The sequence below is a fragment of the Urocitellus parryii genome, chromosome 12 (genome assembly GCF_045843805.1).
Source record: "Urocitellus parryii isolate mUroPar1 chromosome 12, mUroPar1.hap1, whole genome shotgun sequence".
In the NCBI taxonomy this organism is placed as follows: Eukaryota; Metazoa; Chordata; class Mammalia; order Rodentia; family Sciuridae; genus Urocitellus; species Urocitellus parryii.
Genome location: NC_135542.1, coordinates 46,014,045 through 46,033,877, shown reverse-complemented (window position 1 = coordinate 46,033,877; position 19,833 = coordinate 46,014,045). Strand labels below are relative to the sequence as shown.

General features: G+C 32.4%; 1 protein-coding gene across 8 annotated transcripts in view; it reads left to right on the top strand.

Annotated features, from left to right (window-relative positions):
• Pum2 (pumilio RNA binding family member 2) overlaps nucleotides 1–19,833 on the top strand; it is an 87,198-nt gene that overhangs the window by 62,797 nt on the left and 4,568 nt on the right. For 6 of the 8 annotated variants that reach the window (XM_077792097.1, XM_077792102.1, XM_077792096.1 and 3 more), the window contains 4 exons: nucleotides 14,841–15,108; nucleotides 16,191–16,320; nucleotides 17,537–17,671; nucleotides 19,179–19,316. In XM_077792097.1, the coding sequence (XP_077648223.1) occupies nucleotides 14,841–15,108; nucleotides 16,191–16,320; nucleotides 17,537–17,671; nucleotides 19,179–19,316 (671 nt within the window). The remainder of the gene's footprint in view (nucleotides 1–14,840; nucleotides 15,109–16,190; nucleotides 16,321–17,536; nucleotides 17,672–19,178; nucleotides 19,317–19,833) is intronic. The other 2 variants (XM_077792103.1, XM_077792099.1) reach the window with 1 other exon arrangement.

The window sequence follows — 19,833 nt, the reverse complement described above, 5'->3', positions numbered from 1 at the left end:
TGTTTTAAGCAGATAGAATCTAAGTTAGAAAGTCAGTGGAACCTGCCACTCCCAATCATATGGGTATAACTTTTTTTTCCTTAAGCTCTTAATGCAGTAATTGTCCATATAATAAAGTTATATGTTACCATAATCATCATTTAAATTTATGTTATTGTACAGTGAGATAGTTTCATTTGGTCCTTCCTTGCTTTCTTCCTTCCTTTTTTTTTTTTTTTTTTAGGCTGTGGTTATTCTTTCCCAATTTTGGATCTTTGTTCTTTTGGAGATATTGAATATATACAATGAATTAATTTATTGAGATGGAGTCCTCAATCATCTTTGCTAAACTATTTATATGGACTTAACCAAATATGACTGGGTTTTAGCCTAATATCTTTACTTATCATCTGTTCTTCTTAGTCACTGGAGTTGCTCAGTCTCTGCTCCTATTATTACTACTGAGACACTCCTACTCATCCCATAATATATGCCTTTAAAATGGATCAAAAATTTGGAGCACAGGAAATCTAAGAATAGATCTTCATACTAGTTTTGTGTTTTATTGTTAAATTATATTTGTCATGTCCTGTCATCTTTGCATAGATAGGTTTCAGATCAGATTCCCATTCGACTGTTAATGCTTGTGTTGTGCTTCAGAGCCTTTGTAAATGGCATTGTTCTATATATTGGATATAAATTATTTTTTTAGATACCTCGTTAGATCAAGCTGAATCTAGATAAGTGCTTCTCTGCTTTTCTCTAAAGAATCTAGCCTACTATTTGCCTAGAAAGGAATTCTAGTTAGTTTGGGGAAATAATTACCACTAGAACCATCAGTTCTTTATTACAGATTAGTACTTTTTAATATCCATAGTTAAGCTCCTTAGTTTACCTTGATCTTGAAATTCAGTATTCAAACACAAGCTCTGATTCAAATAATAATTATCTGTATTATTTATTTTCCTTTGTAATCCCCTAATTTCCCTTTGCTTTAGTAGTAATACAGCTGGCAATATTAACAAAGATTAGTTTGTCAATTTAAAAATAATTCAGATTTCATTTATTTTCTCTTTTCATACTGTTCATGATAGAAGGCATCCACATTCCCTAATCTAAAAAATATATATATTTAAATTTTATATCCTTGAAATGGATTTCTTTTTGAGTCAAGTCTTAAAATTCTGATGACTTTTTGAGTCGAGTCTTCAAAAATTCTGAAACATAAAATTATACTAGAAATGAATTCACATTCATTTTTGTAAATCATTTTACTCAGCCTACATATGTATGACACGCGTACAATATAGATAAGTTCTCTGTCTCATTAGAATTGGTTGGAATTCTAGTACTTTCTCTTATGAGATTTTATTTTAAGAGATAATCATTATAATTATCAGTAGGCCTTGAGATCTGTATTCCCAAAGTATATAATGAAACTTTTTTTTTTAAAACCCAGCCCTCCCTTTGATTGTCAGTTTTTTGAAATTCATAGAAATTTCTAATAGCAACATTCTGTCTGACTTTACAAAGTAGATGATTCATTTTTTCCCAAAGAGTAGGTATTTTCAACATATGTTATTTGCAGGAAGACTAGTAGTCACTTTTTGATTGAGGAACAGTTATTCAGCTTATAAGTTTTAAGTGTTAATTTTTTATAATAACCTAGAACATTTCTGTTGAGACTTGCAACCCTGTTTTTTTTAAATTCTAATTTGTTATATATGGCAGCACAATGTATTACAATTCATATTACACATACAGAGTACAATCTGTGGTTATACATAAAGTATATCCACACCATTGGTGTCTTCATACATGTACTTTCTTTTTAAACCCCATGCCTTCTCTCTTTCCCTCCCACCCCTTTGCCCTATCTAGAGTTAGACTAATCCTCCCATGTTCCTCCTCTCAACTCCACTATTAATCAGCTTCCTTATATCAGAGAAAATATTCATCATTTGGCAACCCAGTTTTCTAATGTATTGAAGTATTAAAAAATAATTCTAGTCTTGTACTTTAAAAAAATACACCTTTTGAAATTAATTTCTCGTTAACTTTCTGATTTTCCTAATTTACTATCTGATTTTCCTAATTTAGTTAAATGTATTTTTTTCTTAGGTTGTTTTGTTTGCATGAGAGTCCAAATAAAGTATATACATTGCATTTATTTGATTTTTTTAAAATCTGCAATTGTTTCTCCTTTTTTTCTTTTCATTTATTTTTTTTTTTAAAGAGAGAGTGAGAGAGGAGAGAGAGAGAGAGAGAGAGAGAGAATTTTTTTTTAATATTTATTTTTTAGTTCTCGGCGGACACAACATCTTTGTTGGTATGTGGTGCTGAGGATCGAACCCGGGCCGCACGCATGCCAGGCGAGCGCGCTACCGCTTGAGCCACATCCCCAGCCCTTTTCATTTATTTATTAGGAAAAAAAATTTAAAACTTTGTCCTATTGAGTTTCCCACATTTTTGAGTTTGATGACTGCTTCCTACTGGTGGTGTTTAACATGTGCCTGTCGGTCTATATTTTCTGTAAGTGAGATTTGATCTAGAGACTTGGTAACATGGTTGGTTGGTTTATTTTGGCAAGATGTGGTTCTGTGTGGTTCTGTGTGTCCATTGTAAAATTGCCAGCCAAATCTTCTGATCATTTTAGCAACTTCTGATCATTACCTAAATATTTCTTCAGAGCTTGCAAATTGGTTATACTCTTAATTTTGTATTTCTTTTGCGCTTAGTATCTGCAAATTTTGAAAAAAATTTAAAAATTTTTCTTATTAATTATGAGCTTAACCTGAAAGACAATTCATACAGGACTGAGGATAATGTTTGATTCTTTTCCCTTATTTTATAACTTTCAGAATAATAGTCGATGTTTTGGCAGTCTCTAAAGATGACTCATGGATTTTTATCCTTATTGTTACCTACAGATTAATAGTTTTGGGGGAAATTGTTTTAGTCCATTGTGTTCTGAGAAACACCCTAAAATTATACCATCTTTGGCCACTTGAGCCTTTTCTGAATGGTTCCCATGTTGACTACTTTTTTAAAAAACAGCACTTAAGTTACTGGAGGTCAGGAAAGAAGCAGAAAGAAACAGAGAACTTCAATGATTTAACCTGAAATGCACAAGGCAATGTAAAATTCTGGGCTTTAGGTTTAACATTCAACATTAAATGAATTGTTTTCTTCTCGTGTTATATTGAACACAAGAGATTGAGAAATCTTCTGCCTGAAGTTATTTTTTTAGTCATCTTCTAGCGGTATAAAAGTATGCCTACCTATCATACTTCCATTCTGTTTTTTGCTTTCAGTACATACATGAGATATTCAATACTTTATTATGAAGTCAGCTTTATGTTAGTTGATATTGCCCAAATGAAGGCCAGTGTAAGTGTTCTGAGTACATTTAGCATGAGTGAGGCTTAAGCTAGGGTGTTCACATAACTTGTGTGTTCAAATGCATTATGGACTTAGTATTTTCAGTTTATGATCGGTTTGTTGGGATGTAACTGCATTATAAGTCAAGGAACATCTGTACTTTTTATGAAGAATATTGAGTATTTCCTAACTCAATGAGATTCATTTATTGAAAGGTCACTGTCAGTTCAGAAGATAATGTCATACATACAGTAAATAAATAGTGTGTTTAAATTTGCTATAGATTGGAAAATTTTGTAATCTGTTCTTAATCCTAATCAGAATATTTTGTATTAAAAATAGAATGTTAACTCTTAGTATCACTTTTTCTGTTAAAAAATTTTGTTATTTGTTAAAATGCTAGCCTTGTGACCAACTTGGTTATAAGGCCATGTGCTGTTTTTCTGTACTATGTATGTTATGTTTGTTAATTAAAGCAAAGAACAATATAAATTATTTTGAAGTTATCACTGAAAATGCTGTTGTCCTTCAAGTCAGATTTCCTTTAACTCCAGAGCACATAGTCGTTTTCTGAAATACCTTCGTATTCATTTCATCCTAGATGTGGACATAGATTGTCTCAGTGATGGGATCAAAAATCAGATCCTAAGGGACTTGCTCAGACAAAATTGAGGGTAGCTTGCAATTCTGGCTCCTAATATTATCTTCACTTTTTCTATTATGCTATTCTATAAAGAATTGAACAATTTTACCAAGCACATAAGTAGTATATTCTAACCAGCCTTTCAGAAACCATTTATCTTCTTGTAGCCTAAGTTATTCTTTTATTTATTAAAGTATATATATAATTGCTAGGCTACTATGTCTATTTTTTATTTAATTTTAGAGATTTATGTAAAAGTTCTTATCTGAGCACCTTTGAAGTCCAAATATTTGTTCATCTGAAATGGGCAGCTCAGGGATTGACACATCCACATCTTTTTTTTATTATTATTTTTAGTTATCGGCGGACACAACATCTTTGTTTGTATGTGGTGCTGAGGTCAAACCTGGGCCGCACGCATGCGGGGCAAGCGCGCTACCACTTGAGCCACATCCACATCTTAACAGAATATTGTTTATAGGTTCCCGCAAATTAAAACACTACTGCAATTCTTTGATAGATCTAACAGTCATTTATTTACTGATTAGTAGGAAATATGTTATGAAGAAATTGAATTATTACTTGAATGGAGGAATTTTTGATGATTGGTTTTCTGCCAGTGATTAACAGTGATTACTTTTTACCCTTTTGGGGTTTTTTGTTGTTGTTGTTGTTGTTGCCCTTTAATCTCATTATCTGACTCTTTGGTTCAATGTCTAAGAATGTTGTCACCAGTAATTTAGTTAAGGTAATCACAAACTTAAGACTAGAAAATACTTGAGCTAACCCTGTAGTTTGGCATCAGAGCCATGTTTTGAGCACGGAAGTGACACTCAAAAATTTTCTAATATTGGAGTATTTCATTCAAGTTTTCAGATTTGGGATGATCAAACAGTAAATTCCATACAAATATTCCAAAATATAAAAACTCAGAAATCTGAAACATTTTTAGTCCTAGGTGAGGGGATATTCTTTTATATACATATCAAAAGGAAGTGAACAGTTTGTAATTGTGTAGCAGTAGCTTTTGCTTGTCATAGTGATTTTGTGCATTTTGTTGGAATGAAATGCCCACCTAAAGCTACACTTTTCATAATACAGAAAAAAAAAGATTGTCACATGAAAAGACACCAAATGAAAAAAAAAAATCATAATTTACATACAACTTAACTCCAGTGTCTGACTTGCTGTTTAGCCTGAAAGTCCAGAATCCCATGTATTTTATATGAGTCTGTGACTTTGTTCTCCAACATCTCCCTAATGTTTTTTCTTTCTTCCTTCCTGCCTTCCATTAACATGAACTTTGTGTACCACTGCATATTTTAAATAGGGACAGGGTGTAGCTTATGTGATGAAAGGTAGAAAATTCAAAAAGTGCAACCTCCTTTTATGTGTGCTTTGAAGTGTTGCCTCCAATATATATTTTGCAAATTGGAACTTTTTCTTAAATTTTGCTAACCTCAGTTCTGTATATCATTAACTGTCATTTTATTGTTTACATTTGCATTTCATCTTCTCAACTTTTTATACTTTCACTAAGCTGCGAAGTAAATCTATATATCTTACATGGAAAATTTTAACTGTGATTTACCATTTTTTATCAATTTTTGCAAAGTTTTACATTTTATAACATATCTTAGGTACAAACTGTAAATTTGGTATATGAGTCTTTTCAAAAATGTGATTCTTACATACAGGTTTATGTTAAAAATTTATGACTTCTAAAAACTGATTTTTTAAAATCTACCAACAATTCACAGACCAGTTTATATCATTGCTCTCTACTTGTTGTACACCAAGCAAACACAGGACCAAAAAGTAACTCCATTTAAAAAGAAAAAAAAAGTGCATTTGCTTCATAAGGGATTTGTAGCCTCAGCAAGTAACTTTTTAAAATGAAAACAGCATGTGTCCTGAGATGACATTGAAAATTGTATCTTATTTGTAGAGAATATATTCACATAAGATTGTTTCTTTGTGATGTACCTAGGAATACATCCAGTTGAAGAAGGGCAAATTCTTTATACTGTAAACTTTTAAGAAGATTTAAATGGAAGGACTCGCCATATGTATGGGTTGAAAGACTAGTGTTATAAAGATTCCAGATTTCTTCTAGTGTCTGTCTGTCTCTCTCTCTCTCTCATATATATATATAGTACTGCCTCAAAATTTTTTAAGTGGAACTTGGGCGTTGTTACTAACATATGCCTGTAATCCCAGCTACTCCAGAGGCTGAGGCAGGAGGAATGCAAATTCAAGAATAGCCTTGACAAGTTATCGAAGACCCTGTCTCAAAAATAAAAATTTAATGGGCTGGGGATTGCAGGGATTGTAGCTGAGAGTTTGAGCACACCAGGGTTCAGTCACTAATACCTTTTAACAAAAATGATTAAAAGATGTAAATGGAAAAGCTAAACCAAGAATAATCAAGAAAATCTTGGGCTGGGATGTAGCTCAGTGGCAAAGCGTCTGCCTTGCATTCGCAAAGCCCTGGGTTCGACCCCCAGTTCCAAAACTTAGGGAAGTTAATACTGCCAAATACCAAAGCCTATGAAACTATGGTGACTGAGATTATGGTATTGATTCAAGGATAGATAATAGACCAGAGGAACAAAAAGAGGATCTAGAAATAGATCTGCTCATTTAATTACCTGTTTTGTAACTCAGGTCCCACTCCAGTGTATATGTTGGGCTGGAGCAGTTGGTGTCCAGATGAGAGGAAATGAACCTTGACTTCTGTTTCTCACTACAAACCATCACATGCATACACAAAGTTCATTCTTAAAGGAAGTGACTTGCTTATTATGATCATGAAATTATTGAGAGGCAAAACAAAAATTGTGAGCCCAGGCCAATCTTGCTTATTTCAGGTGCCTTTCTGTTTTTTGAAGGATGGTTTTGTTTCAGTCTAATATCTGTCTGAATGAATTAAAAGAATCTTATTTCCTAATTTTAGAATCTTTCTGAACTTTTTATAACATTGTAGTAAAATATAATTTAACCTCTTGTGACCTGATGCAAGAAGTGAGTTTGAATGTTGGTGTGTTGTCTTCTTGTTTTTTTACTTGCTAATAATTAACCCTTAATCCAGAATAAATGTTTTTTTTTAATCTTAAAGAGCTCTTAAAATACTTTTTAAGTATAATTTTTAAATTATTTTGGATTTCAGATTTCAAATTTTTCTTAAAGATGATAACCTTTATGTGATTTTTTAAACATTGTTAAATAGACTCTAAATAGCAAGTTTTATTCATAATTACTGAGACTCATTGCTGTTTAATGTATTCATCTTTTATGTGGTTTATTGCTTACCTTTTTAAAACTTTTATGTATGATCAAAGTTTTTACTTATTAATTCAACCAATATCAAATGCCTGCATGCCAACCTCTCTGCTTGACTAGAAAGAGAAATCACTATTCTTATGTATTATGATCAAGTTTGTAATTCGGTAGCATATACAAAAACAACAGCTACAGTATAGTATATAAAGTATACTTTAATTTCAGTAATTCTTTCCATAAAATTATTGTCTTTCTTTCATGGTTTTTGTAGCAAATTTACTGCCAATTGAATTATATTAGAATTGTTCTAGATTTATTTTTCCTGCCAGGTTAGAAACCAGAAGTCCCAGACCTTTCTCTGCAACTTCAAGAGTAGTTGAATTCAGGTGGTTTTGTTTCATTGTTTTATTAACACATCTATTTTTTATCAAAAACACTAGCTACTTTTGTTTTTACATTAATGGATTATTGGTTCTCAATCAATATACTTTCTCTCAAAGTATGTCAGACCATATTCTTCAGATAACAGTCTTGATTTTTTTTTTCTTTCAGATTTTAGTATATTTACATAGACATAGTGAAAGATCTTGGGGATGGAACCTGTGTACCTTTTGCATGCTTTTTGACGATACTTTTATATATTATTTTTAGTGTCTGCATTTTAACTGAGACCCTTCGTATGTAGTCCCAAGTGGAAATACAAAAATTTTCCACTTGTGGCATGATTTTGGCACTGTTTTGGACTTCAGATTTCTGGTTTTTTATTAGGGATATTGAATTGTTGCACTTAAGAAAATGAAGTTTTGTGCCAGTGGTGGAACTGTGTGTGTGTGTGTGTGTGTGTGTGTGTAGTGTGTTTCTTGGTTTTTAAGATTTTTCATAGTATCTTCCCAGTTCAACCCTCTTCCCATCATGACAACAACCCTATCAAGAAATAAGTGTGCCAGTAGTCCTAATTTATGAAGGGAACTTTAATTAAAATGGCTGAAGTCCTTATTAATCATGATTTAAGAGAAAACTCCCAGCTTTTACAATTTTCTTATTCCCCAACCAGGAAAGGCAGTTTCAGCAGCAGTATTTAAAAGAAAATACAGATAAAATTTAATGGTTTATTAACTATTACCCAGTGTTTTAACCAAAGAAAAGTCCAATGAATCTGAAAGGCTGAAATAACTTTTATCCATGTGCCCATATTAGGCAGCTAGTAGAAGCTTACCCAGTACTTACTCTTTTGTCAAGTGGTGAGGTTAGGTTTTTAAAGTGTTCTCATGTTCATCAGTCACAAAAGTTATAAAATCCAGACAATTTTTAAAACCATACAAAATTCTACCCCTTTTGACAGAATAATGGAAATTGGCAAGGAAAGTTATTGATGAAAATGATATAGTACTAGACTGAAGACTACATTGTTTTTATATTAAAACTTGATCTGTTAAACATGATCTTTGATGAATGAGGGAAGAGTATATTAAGTATCTTCTGTGATGACAATCACCCTTTACCTTTGTTTTTGTGCTTAAGTTCAACTATTTGAGACTGTAAGGTAAGGTTTCTTAATTGCTTTTAGAAGAGAATCATAATAAGAATAGAAGCAATAGATTTTTATTTTGAACTCTGGTTTATAGTTTATATCTTATGTTTGCTTATATATTGTCATTAAGTTTATATCTTAATGACATGTTTATGCTTTTAATAGTAGCCTATTAAAATGATATGAAAGATTATACTTTGAACGAGGATTACTTTGTTTTTTGAAGGCTGTACCCTCAGCCTTTCCCTGAATAAAATTTTGGTTTCTTGACAGTAATAGTGGTGCACACCTATAATACCTACAACTCAAGAGGCTGAGGCAGGAGGATCACAAGTTTGAGGCCAGCCTCAGCAATTTATCAAGGCCCTAAGCAACTTAGGAGACTCTTCTCAAAATAAAAGTAAATAGAAAGGGCTAAGGTTATAACTCAGTAGTTAAACACCTAAGTTCAATCTGCAGTACCAAAAACAAAATAAAATTTTGGTTTCTATGTGGAAAATATCTAGGTAACAATATTTAGAATTTTATGACATTAAATTTTATGACATTAAATATTTTTCATTAAATACAGCAGAGTGAATCATTCAGACATTTAAAAATTGTTAGTGTAGTCCAGGTATGATAGGGCCTGCCTGAAATCCCAGCTATTTGTGAGGCTGAGGTAGGAGGATTACACACATTCAAGGCCAACCTGGGTGACTTTAGTAAGAACCTGTCTCAAAATGAAAAGGGCTGGGATTTTAGCTCAGTGATGGGGAACCCTTGGGTTCAATCCCCAGTACTGCAAAAAAGAAAAGTAAACAATTTTCAGTCTACTACATAATGCTTCCTTGAATGAGTTATTCAGCTTAAGTATGTTGTCACACATGTGAAATGGAGATACATCTGTCTCGGGTTTATTAGGAGAATGACATTCTTGTATAGCAGTGTTACCTTAAAGCATCATAAAATAATATTACCAATACTTGCCAGTTTAGAGAAACATAAAAATAATTTTATACTTTAAATGCAATACATAAAATTTTTTTGAGTGTTGAAAAATTGGGGGGGGGGCCATACGCCTGAGTCATTTGTATATTAATCTGGAAAGAAATACTGTCTTTTGGGCTGGGGATGTGGCTCAAGTGGTAGCGCGCTCGCCTGGTATGCGTGCGACCCGGGTTCGATCCTCCTTAGCACCACATACCAACAAGATGTTGTGTCCGCCGAGAACTGAAAAATAAATATTAAAAATTCTCTCTCTCTCTCTCTCCTCTCTCACTCTCTCTTTAAAAAAAAAAAAATACTGTCTTTGTTTTAACTTTAATCAATCATAATGACTTCAATATCTTCATTTAAGCATTTGTATTATATAAATATTCTTAACATTCAGTATTCAAGCTAATACATGATTTTTTTAATTGAAAAAAGAATGGCATTTGTATTACTTTTATAGGGCTACTGTGACAAATTACTATAATTGGGTGGCTTCAAACAGCAGAAATTTATTTCACAATTCCGAAGTCTAGAAATCTAAAATCAATGCATAGGTATAACCATGCTCTAAAAGTCTCTGGAGAATAAATCTTTTCTTGCCTTTTTCCAGCTTTTGGTGGTTACTGGCAATTCTCTTTTCTATGGTTTGTAGATAAATCACTTCCCCTCCATTTCCATAGCACTCTCTATGTCTCTGTTTTGTAAGAACACCAGTCATTGGATAGAACCCATACTAGTCAAGTATAACCTCATTTTAACTTGGTAACACCTGCAAAGACCTTGTTTCCAAATCATATCGTATTTACAGGTATAAGGGATTCGAACTTAAACGAACATATTTGAGAGGAGGGACAAAACAACACTATGGAATTGGCCCTCTGGTCCACCAACAAACTCTTAGCCATCTGGGTAATGGATAGAAGGTAGAAGAACTTGGAAGTTTACTATAGAACAAGTTGTCACAACTGAGTGGCTTAAACATTTTTAAAAATGACTTTGGAGGACACAACACAGTATCATTTTATTCCAAATTTGTCTATCACAGTCTTATAGAGAATATTAAGTAAGTAAGTGGTAGTAGTAAGTGGTAGCTGCCTATGTACAGAAGGATAAAAAGACCATGTATAATGTCCAGAGAGTATATTGAATTATACTCTATAAAGAGTTTTTTTTTTTCACAACAAAGTAATAATTTTTTTCTTTCTCAACAAAGTAATAAATTACTATATGCTTTGGGCCCAAGGTCTACTTTATTCTATAAACTACGAGTATTTAGAAATATGTTACCATAATCCCAAAGTCATTTGTGTGTATATTGAGAAACACTGCCATGAAGTCTTTTTTTTCCCCCACTCCTCAACTTTGAGTTTTACCACTAAAACCAAGCAACATGCAGACAGATGTAGCAGAAAGTCAGATTATCCATGGTTGTTGAAGTCTACTTTAAATGTTTCAAATACTTCTTTTGAAAATTGATTAGAGGGGCTGGGGATGTGGCTCAAGCAGTAGCACGCTCGCCTGGCATGCATGCGGCCCAGGTTCAATCCTCAGCACCACATACCAACAAAGATGTGTCTGCCAAAAACTAAAAAATAAATATCAAAATTTCCCCCCCTCTCTCCCTCCCCTTTCCCCTCTCCCCCTCCCTCCCTCCCCTCTCCCCTCTTAAAAATAAAAATAAAAGAAAAAGAAAATTGATTGAGCTAAAACTACTAAATGGACCTCTACAGGCTAGGCATGAAGTTAATGTAGACTACTTTTAGGTTTTTTTTTTTTTTTTTCCCAGATACCCATTTTGTGTCATTGATTCTTTCTTATTGCAACTAAACTAGTTATGTTTCATTATTATCTTTTTATTTATGAAGAATTCCAGAGCCTTGCCTTATAAAACATACTCTCCCTTTTGGCCTATATGGAGTTGTGCCTTGTGCAGGACTCCAAATCTACTTGAATGGCCATTTTTATTTTAAATTAGTAGTAAAACATGTTGTAAAATTAGCCTTTAAATAAATTATTTTGATCGAATTCATTGTTCTTCAGATTGTTCTATCAGAATAGCCATCAGGTAGATTTTTTTTTTAAACTAAGAAAGGTAATTCTAAGACTCAGAAGTCTGTTTTCCTACTTATCATCAATTGGTTGTTAAAAAGAATATAATGATTTGTCGCACAGATTGAGGACCTGTCTTTGCAATCCCAAGAGGTTAGAAAACAAAGGCTAATCAGATTCTTTTTGTTTCTCAGTTGTTGCATTGCTTTTCTCCCATGTTTTTCCCTATATTTTTAAATATTTTTGGCTTCTGGTGTTTAATAGGGAAAGATTGTAAAACAGTAGATCTCTCAAAGAAATTAATGAAAAACTTGTAAAGTCTTATTATTTCTACTAGTAAAAATGTAAAGTGTTTACTGTCAACAAATTATGAGTGAACTTGAAAGATAACCTATGTAAGGGGCAGCACACTAGACTACGAACATCAGAAGTATAAATATGGGTGACTGGTTTGTGTGTTTTTAATTTGGAGATAATTTCAGCATCATGGGAAAAGTATACAACTTGTGTTTTAAAAATCCCAGGATATCCTTCATTCATATTCTCCAAAAGTTATCATGTTACCATGTTCATTTTATCGTCATCTCCCTATGCCCTCCACACAAAACACAAATTTTATTTTTCTGATTCTTTGAAGATGCAGACATAAAGTTCTGAATTTATAAATTCATCAGTATATATTTCCTGAAAATGAGGATAGTCTTTCGTGTAACCACAGTTATCACAGTCAGGAGATTGATGTTTTTATACCTTCCCCTTTTTTTTGAAGAACATGAGTATAGTCCATTGTTTTGTTAGAATGTTCCTTAACCTCAAGGTTTTAGATGACCTTTTTTCAATGCTTAAACTACCATATTTAAAATGTTTAATGAATATTATAAATTGGGTTTTAAATGCTGAGTAAAAATTAACGTAAGGCAGGTATCCTACTGGGTAAAAGAATTTTTCTTATTTTATAATTGAGGCTAGTTTTTCTAGACCTGAAAGTCTAAGGTTTTTAAAACTCAAGGCAGCTTAGCAATCGCCTTGTAAAGATTACATCAGGATTTAGGTGTTAGGAGCTGATAGAACAGAATTAAAGAAATATAGATATGGGAGACATTCCTGGTAGATATTGGTAGGACATTTGATACCAAATAAAATTGGTTTGGTCATTTCCTGGGGTAAGTATGCATTTCTTAATTTGGTATTGAAAATCTTAGTAAAGAATAAGGTATGCCAGGCACACACCTGTAATCCTAATGGTTCAGGAAGCTGAGGCAGAAGGATTGTGAGTTCAAAGCCAGCCTCAGCAACTTAACAAAGCCCTAAGCAACTCAGTGAGACCTTGTCTCTAAAAAAAAGTACAGAAAGGGCTGAGGATGTGGCTCGGGCAGTTAAGCGCCTCTGGGTTCAATACCCAGTGGGCTTGGGGGCATGAAAGTGAACAGTTACTGTACAAAAAGGAAATAGTGTATTACAAGGAAATTTGTATGAGAAATAGGTTTGAAATAGATTTGAAAACTTGGTTTGAGGATATATTCAACAGGATGCTGTAGATTTTTTACCATATCTTCAAAATAGCCTTTGAAAGGAGAAATAAAATTCATGTGTGTAAAAACACTGAAAAGTAAACTACTCTACCCTACAAAAAGGGCCAGGATGCTAGAGCAAACCCGGTGACATGGGATGTGATAAAGACCAGATTAAAGTAGGGTTTTTAAATGTCATGCTAATTGCATTGTTAAAGGATCAGGTGGGCTAGTTATTATTTATTGTTATGAACATTTCATGAAATTATGTAAACAAGTAATGGGGACTAGAAGAGTAGGAAGTAGTGATAAAATTGATAATATTCAAACACTGAACTCTTAGTTGCATATTTCATCTGGTTATGTATGTAGAAGAAAGAAAAAACAAAACAAGAATTTGTTATTAGTGATGTTGTATAAGATGAACTGTTCATTACACACATTTTAAACAAGATATGCTACATTGAAACCTTAGGCAGTCCATGCTACATAAAATATGTATGCTTCTAGTTGTCATTCAGGAAATATTTTGCACCCACTTGCTATATGTTAGACATTGTTCTACGTGCCAGGTTATATAACCTGTTGATCGATGTAATTTGATGCCACTTAACATTGGAGGAGTTACTCGATTCTAATAAACAAATGTATAATATGCTGTAGAAAAAATTAAAGCTAGGGCTGTAAGAACAGAGAGTCAAATAAGAGTGCTCTAACCCTATTTGTTCTCGAGGATTTAAACTCCTATTTGCTCCCTACCTTCATAATTCCTTTTGGCCTTTAATGTTTCTGTATGGCTTTGCACTGACAGTGTGTCCTTAGGAACATCTTTTCCCCATGGTTCCAACTGACTGACTATATCGCTCTACTCTAAACAGAGTTGGTATATAATAATAGGTGATGGTGGATTTGATTTTTCTGAACTACTAAAATCTGCATTTTGCAATGGTCTTTGCATTTTCATTTTTAAAAGGACACTGTCAAGTACTTATAAATTGTTTATAATAAAAACAATTTCCTTCTTGTATTTGTTTTTGTTTCTATTGACTGCCTTTTAATTTTCTTATGTTGACTAGGACATTAGTTACCAGCTTTTTTATTCATCATAAGTGATTAAAGCTCTGGGAATAACTACTGTTTTTTATTACTATTTGTCTGCAAAAGAATAGTATTTTATGGAGAGTATATTTAAATTAAAATGTAATAATCTCTTAAAATTGTGTATACTTTGAATCATTACTTAATATTGTGTGGCTTTTTTTTTTTAAGCTCCAAACATTGAGTTAATAAAAGGTGTTTTATCTTTACTAGAAGTATATATGACAATGTATTTTTAATGTTTTCTCAAAGAGTACAGACTTAACACTCAGTGTTATTCCGTTAATACTTCAAATAGATTTTAATCTGTTTACTAGCTAATTACAAAAGTAACTTTTATTTGAGAAATAACTTTGTCAAAACTATCTGCTGACCAGCTGCTTTGTTGTAGGAGGACTGACAAATGGTAGTGGACGATATATCTCTGCAGCACCTGGAGCAGAAGCAAAATATCGAAGTGCTTCAAGCACTTCCAGTCTATTTAGCTCCAGCAGCCAGCTCTTTCCTCCTTCTCGGCTTCGGTATAATAGGTCTGATATTATGCCTTCTGGCCGCAGTAGATTATTGGAAGATTTCAGAAACAACCGCTTCCCAAACCTTCAACTTAGAGACTTGATTGGACATATAGTTGAGTTTTCTCAAGACCAGCATGGTTCTAGGTAGGTATTTATAATTTGTGATACTTCCTGCTTTATTTTTGCTTTGAAAATTACTATCTTATAAAAGTGTAAATTTTTCTTGTCTTGGCTTAGCTAACCTGCATTGACAATGGAAGCTCTTAAAACCAACATGGATTATATTTTTTCTTTTCACATTAGGATAAACTATAGAAATATATATGTGGTTAAATACTTTTGTTGCTTTTTGTTCTGTTTAGTTACACATGAGTGTTGCTTTATTAGTTGGTATTCAGTGTGACTTCATTAAAATGCAATTATGTTGAGTGTTATGTGTTGAGTTAGCATTCTGAAGATATCAAAAAACGGAATTGAACATTAAATTTGAGAAGTTTTCTCTTTTTGTATCTTTTAGTTTATGATGAACCTGTAATTTTAAACAAATTATTTTGTTTTATAAGAACTTTTTTTAAACTTTTTTTTTTTGTTAATTTTTTTGTAGTTGTAGATGGACAGAATGCCTTTATTTTATTTTTATGTGGTGCTGAGGATCGAACCCAATGCCTCAGGCATGCCACGCAAACATTCTGCTGCTGAGCCACTGCCCCAGCCCTTAAACAAGTAATTTTAGATGCATACAAATTTTATCTCCCTATAACTGAAAGTTCTTAAGTTACAAGGTTCACCTACAGTGACTTAGTAATTCATTTGTGTTTGAATTTTATTTCTAAGGTTTTCTTTATATTCTAAAATAGATGTTTTTTAGCATGTATATATATTGAAAAACAAATGACCAGCAGTCTTTATATTTCCTTTTCATTGATTATAACATAAAAGAACTAAACAAAGAAAGATTATTTTAAGTTCATTTTTTATTCATCTAATAGTTTTTTTTTTTTTTTATTGTTGGTCGTTCAAAACATTACATCATCTAATAGTTTTTTTAAGATGTTATAAAGAGACACTTCATAATATTTATATTTTGTTACAAGCTAACTATATACATATAAAGTGTGTTGATATTTCTGAAAATGATTGGAGGGAAGTATAATACTCAAGAAATAGATTTTGCTGAGCTTATTTTCAATTCATTGTCGTGATGTTTAATATTTTCCCCAACATAGGTTCATACAGCAGAAGTTAGAGAGAGCTACTCCAGCCGAACGACAGATGGTATTTAATGAAATTTTACAAGCAGCCTATCAATTAATGACAGATGTTTTTGGCAACTATGTTATACAGAAATTTTTTGAGGTAAGCTTGCATACATATTTGTATTCAATTATAATCCACATACTTAAAGCTGAGAAAAGCTCTGAACATAGATAAGTCACTTTTATACAATAATATATTCAAGTCATATATTTGATAATGATTTTATATCTAAATATAATATAAAGAAGTCCTACAAAAAGGACAACCCAGTTGAAAAATGAATAAAGGATTTGAATAGACATTTCTCCACAGAAAATACAGATAGCCATTAACCCATGAAAAGATGCCTAAACATTCTTAATTACTAGGGATACGTACATCAAAACCACAATGTGATGCTACTTTATACCTACTAAAATGGCTATAATTTTTTTAAAAACGGAAAATATCAAGTATGGGTAAGGATGTAGAAAAGTAACACTCATACATTGTTGATAGGAATATAAAATGATGCAATAAATTAAAAAACAGGAACTTGAACAGTAGTGTTCGTTGTACCATTATTTACAGTAGCCCAAAGTTAGGAAATGATCCACTATCCATCAGCAAGATAAATGGATAAACAAAATGTTATATACAAAACAATAGAATATTATTCATCCATAAAAAGGAATGAACTTCTGGTACATGGTACAGCATGGAAGAACCTTGAAAACGTTAAGCTAAAAATAAACCAGACACAAAAGGACAAACATAGGGTTCCACCTACATGAAAATCTACAAAAGCACATTCATGGGAACAGAAAAGTAGATGAGGGCTGGGAGATTTTATACATGTGGACCTACTTTAAAGTTTGTTAATTCCTAGGATTGTAAAATCTTAGGAATAAGTCTTAGGTGAACCAGTTAGTGAATACCACTGTATTCTTTATTTGAATTTGTGTGTTCTATTTGGTAATTTACCTAAAACATCTGTTGTAGAACAGCTTAACAGTTTTTTCTCTTCAATTGTATCAGAATACTATTCGAAAATTACCTGGATAAGAAAATTTTAGTGGTCTGAATGAATGGCTCCAAAGTTCACATATTAAAGATGTTGGGGGGTGTGTTAGAAATGAATATGCGTAACTTTAAAAGACTAATGTTACTTTAAACAGTAGTTAATGTGATAGTAACAAGAAAATTTTAGATAATGCAACTTAATAAAAAACAGGGAGGTATATTTTAAAAACAGATTGAACAGATTTTTCAAAGCATCTTATTAAGATTTAATAATATGGTCACTTTATATTAATGTTACTTTCTTTTCTGTCAGTTTGGAAGTTTGGATCAAAAACTAGCCTTGGCTACTCGTATTCGTGGTCATGTTCTGCCTTTAGCCTTACAGATGTATGGCTGCCGTGTTATTCAAAAAGCATTAGAGTCTATTTCTTCTGACCAGCAGGTAATTGTAAGTTAAGAAAAAAATTTTGTAATATTTTATTCAATTTTTAGATATTTCTAAAATTACACTAAATTTTTTTGATAAGTCTAAAATAACTCCTTACTCTTTAAAAGTTACAGAGCAGATCTTTGATCTCTCCAATCATTCCCTTCTATATCTTTCATTGAAGATATTTGAGTGCTTACTATATACAAGAATAATGATAAATGATGCATGTTTTTTTGCTTGTCATAGTTGCTACTTATGATTGAACCCAGGGCCTTCTGTGTTCTAGGCAAACACTCTGTCACTGAACTACAGTGCCAGCCCGTGATATGTTAAAGAAAACACATATAAATTAAATGAGGAAATGGGTGGAAAATGTAAATAAGTGTTAATGCAAGTCTAGTCACATACTCCTGGTACTTTTACTGTAAACATCAAAATAATGTTTAAAAATTATTTGAAATAGACAAGAATATTGAAAGTAGGGAATAAGAATAAATGCTGATTCTCTGAATTTTAAAATACTGTGGAAGGAGGAGGAAAGGGAAAGGGGGGGTACTGGGGGATAAAACTGACCATATTATATTGTTATGTGCATGTACAGGAATATGTAAGTGAATCCCACTGTTGGGTATAATTATGATGCACCAGTAACAAAATTTTAAGTATGTGTGTATTTGTACATATATGCATGTGTACCCTATGAAGTGACCCTGAGTGGGATTCTTATATGAGATTAAACATACTTTTACTATGACATTAATTGCCACAAACACTCTTATGTATAAATGATTTCTATATTACAATGAAAACATAGTTAAGGAAATTTTTTTCTTAGAAGGTAATGTTAGTAAGTTTAGAAAATAATTTTTATGTCATGTAATAAAAATAAATTTTAGAATCAAAAATAATATGGATAAATGGGTGTGTGTGGATGGGTGTACACAAATACCAACATTGAAAATATATAAGAAAGCCAGGTTTGGTGGATCACACCTGTAATCCCAGGTACTTGGGAGAATGAGGCAAGGGGATATAAAGTTCAAGACTAGCCTGGGCAATAAGTTGCTAAGGCAAGACCTGTCTCAAAAAGGACTGAGAATGTAGCTCCATGTAAAGTGTCCCTGGGTTCATCTCCAGTACCACCACAAATAATTATTCCTTTTCGAGGACTGCAGAGAGGCTAAGTAGGACAGAACTTTAGAATTCTAAACATGTGTTTTTACCAGCTAAGATTGATTAGAGGAAGGTGTATACAGTGAAGATAGAAGTTTGTCTACCATGCAAATTCAGCATCATTAGGTTATATTTCAACATGTATCATTAGCATTACAGTCCTCCAGTATGTTTTAATAATTCTCAGTTTCAATGGTTTCTTCTAATTATACTTCAGGGAATATTTTTTAATTTTCATATTAAAAAATTACAAACAGGAAATATTTTTGAGTATAATGTTTTACTCACCTAAGTATTTCTAATCTTGTTATGTTGTTTGATTAGTTAATTTTAAATGGCATCATCTTTGCAGAGTGAAATGGTAAAGGAGCTAGATGGTCATGTACTCAAATGTGTGAAGGATCAGAACGGAAACCACGTTGTACAAAAATGTATTGAATGTGTTCAGCCACAGTCACTGCAGTTCATCATTGATGCTTTCAAAGGACAAGTAAGATTGCTTTTGGCTTCTGATTTGTTATCGGGGCATTATTTTATATTTTGAATATTAACATGTTTTTTTCTTGAGTCTCAAGATAATACCAGCATGTGCATATAAAAATAAAGAGACAAGACAGTAGATGTACATTAATTTCTGCCTCTTTTGTAGTCATTAGATAGTGTTTCTCACTGCCCTCCGCCCCACAAGTTGAAAAACTTAGTAGTTTGGTAGTATTATTTTAAGAAGTTAAGATAATCACTATTAAAATTATAAAGCACATGTTTTCCAAATTTCCTGGGGAGAGGGAGTTAAGGAGAAGTCTCAATGGTTTTAAAAAGAAGGTACACACTCAGCTCTAAACTACCCTTCCTCCATTCTTCAACAATATCACATACCCTCAATCTTCTGGTTAAGTTCCTTTCAGTCAGAATATCTTTATCTATAAATTCAGTACTCTCTCCCACAACCTCCCAGTTTTTGCTGTCATCGTAGGGGTTGTAGTAAACATGAATCAGAAATCTGTCTA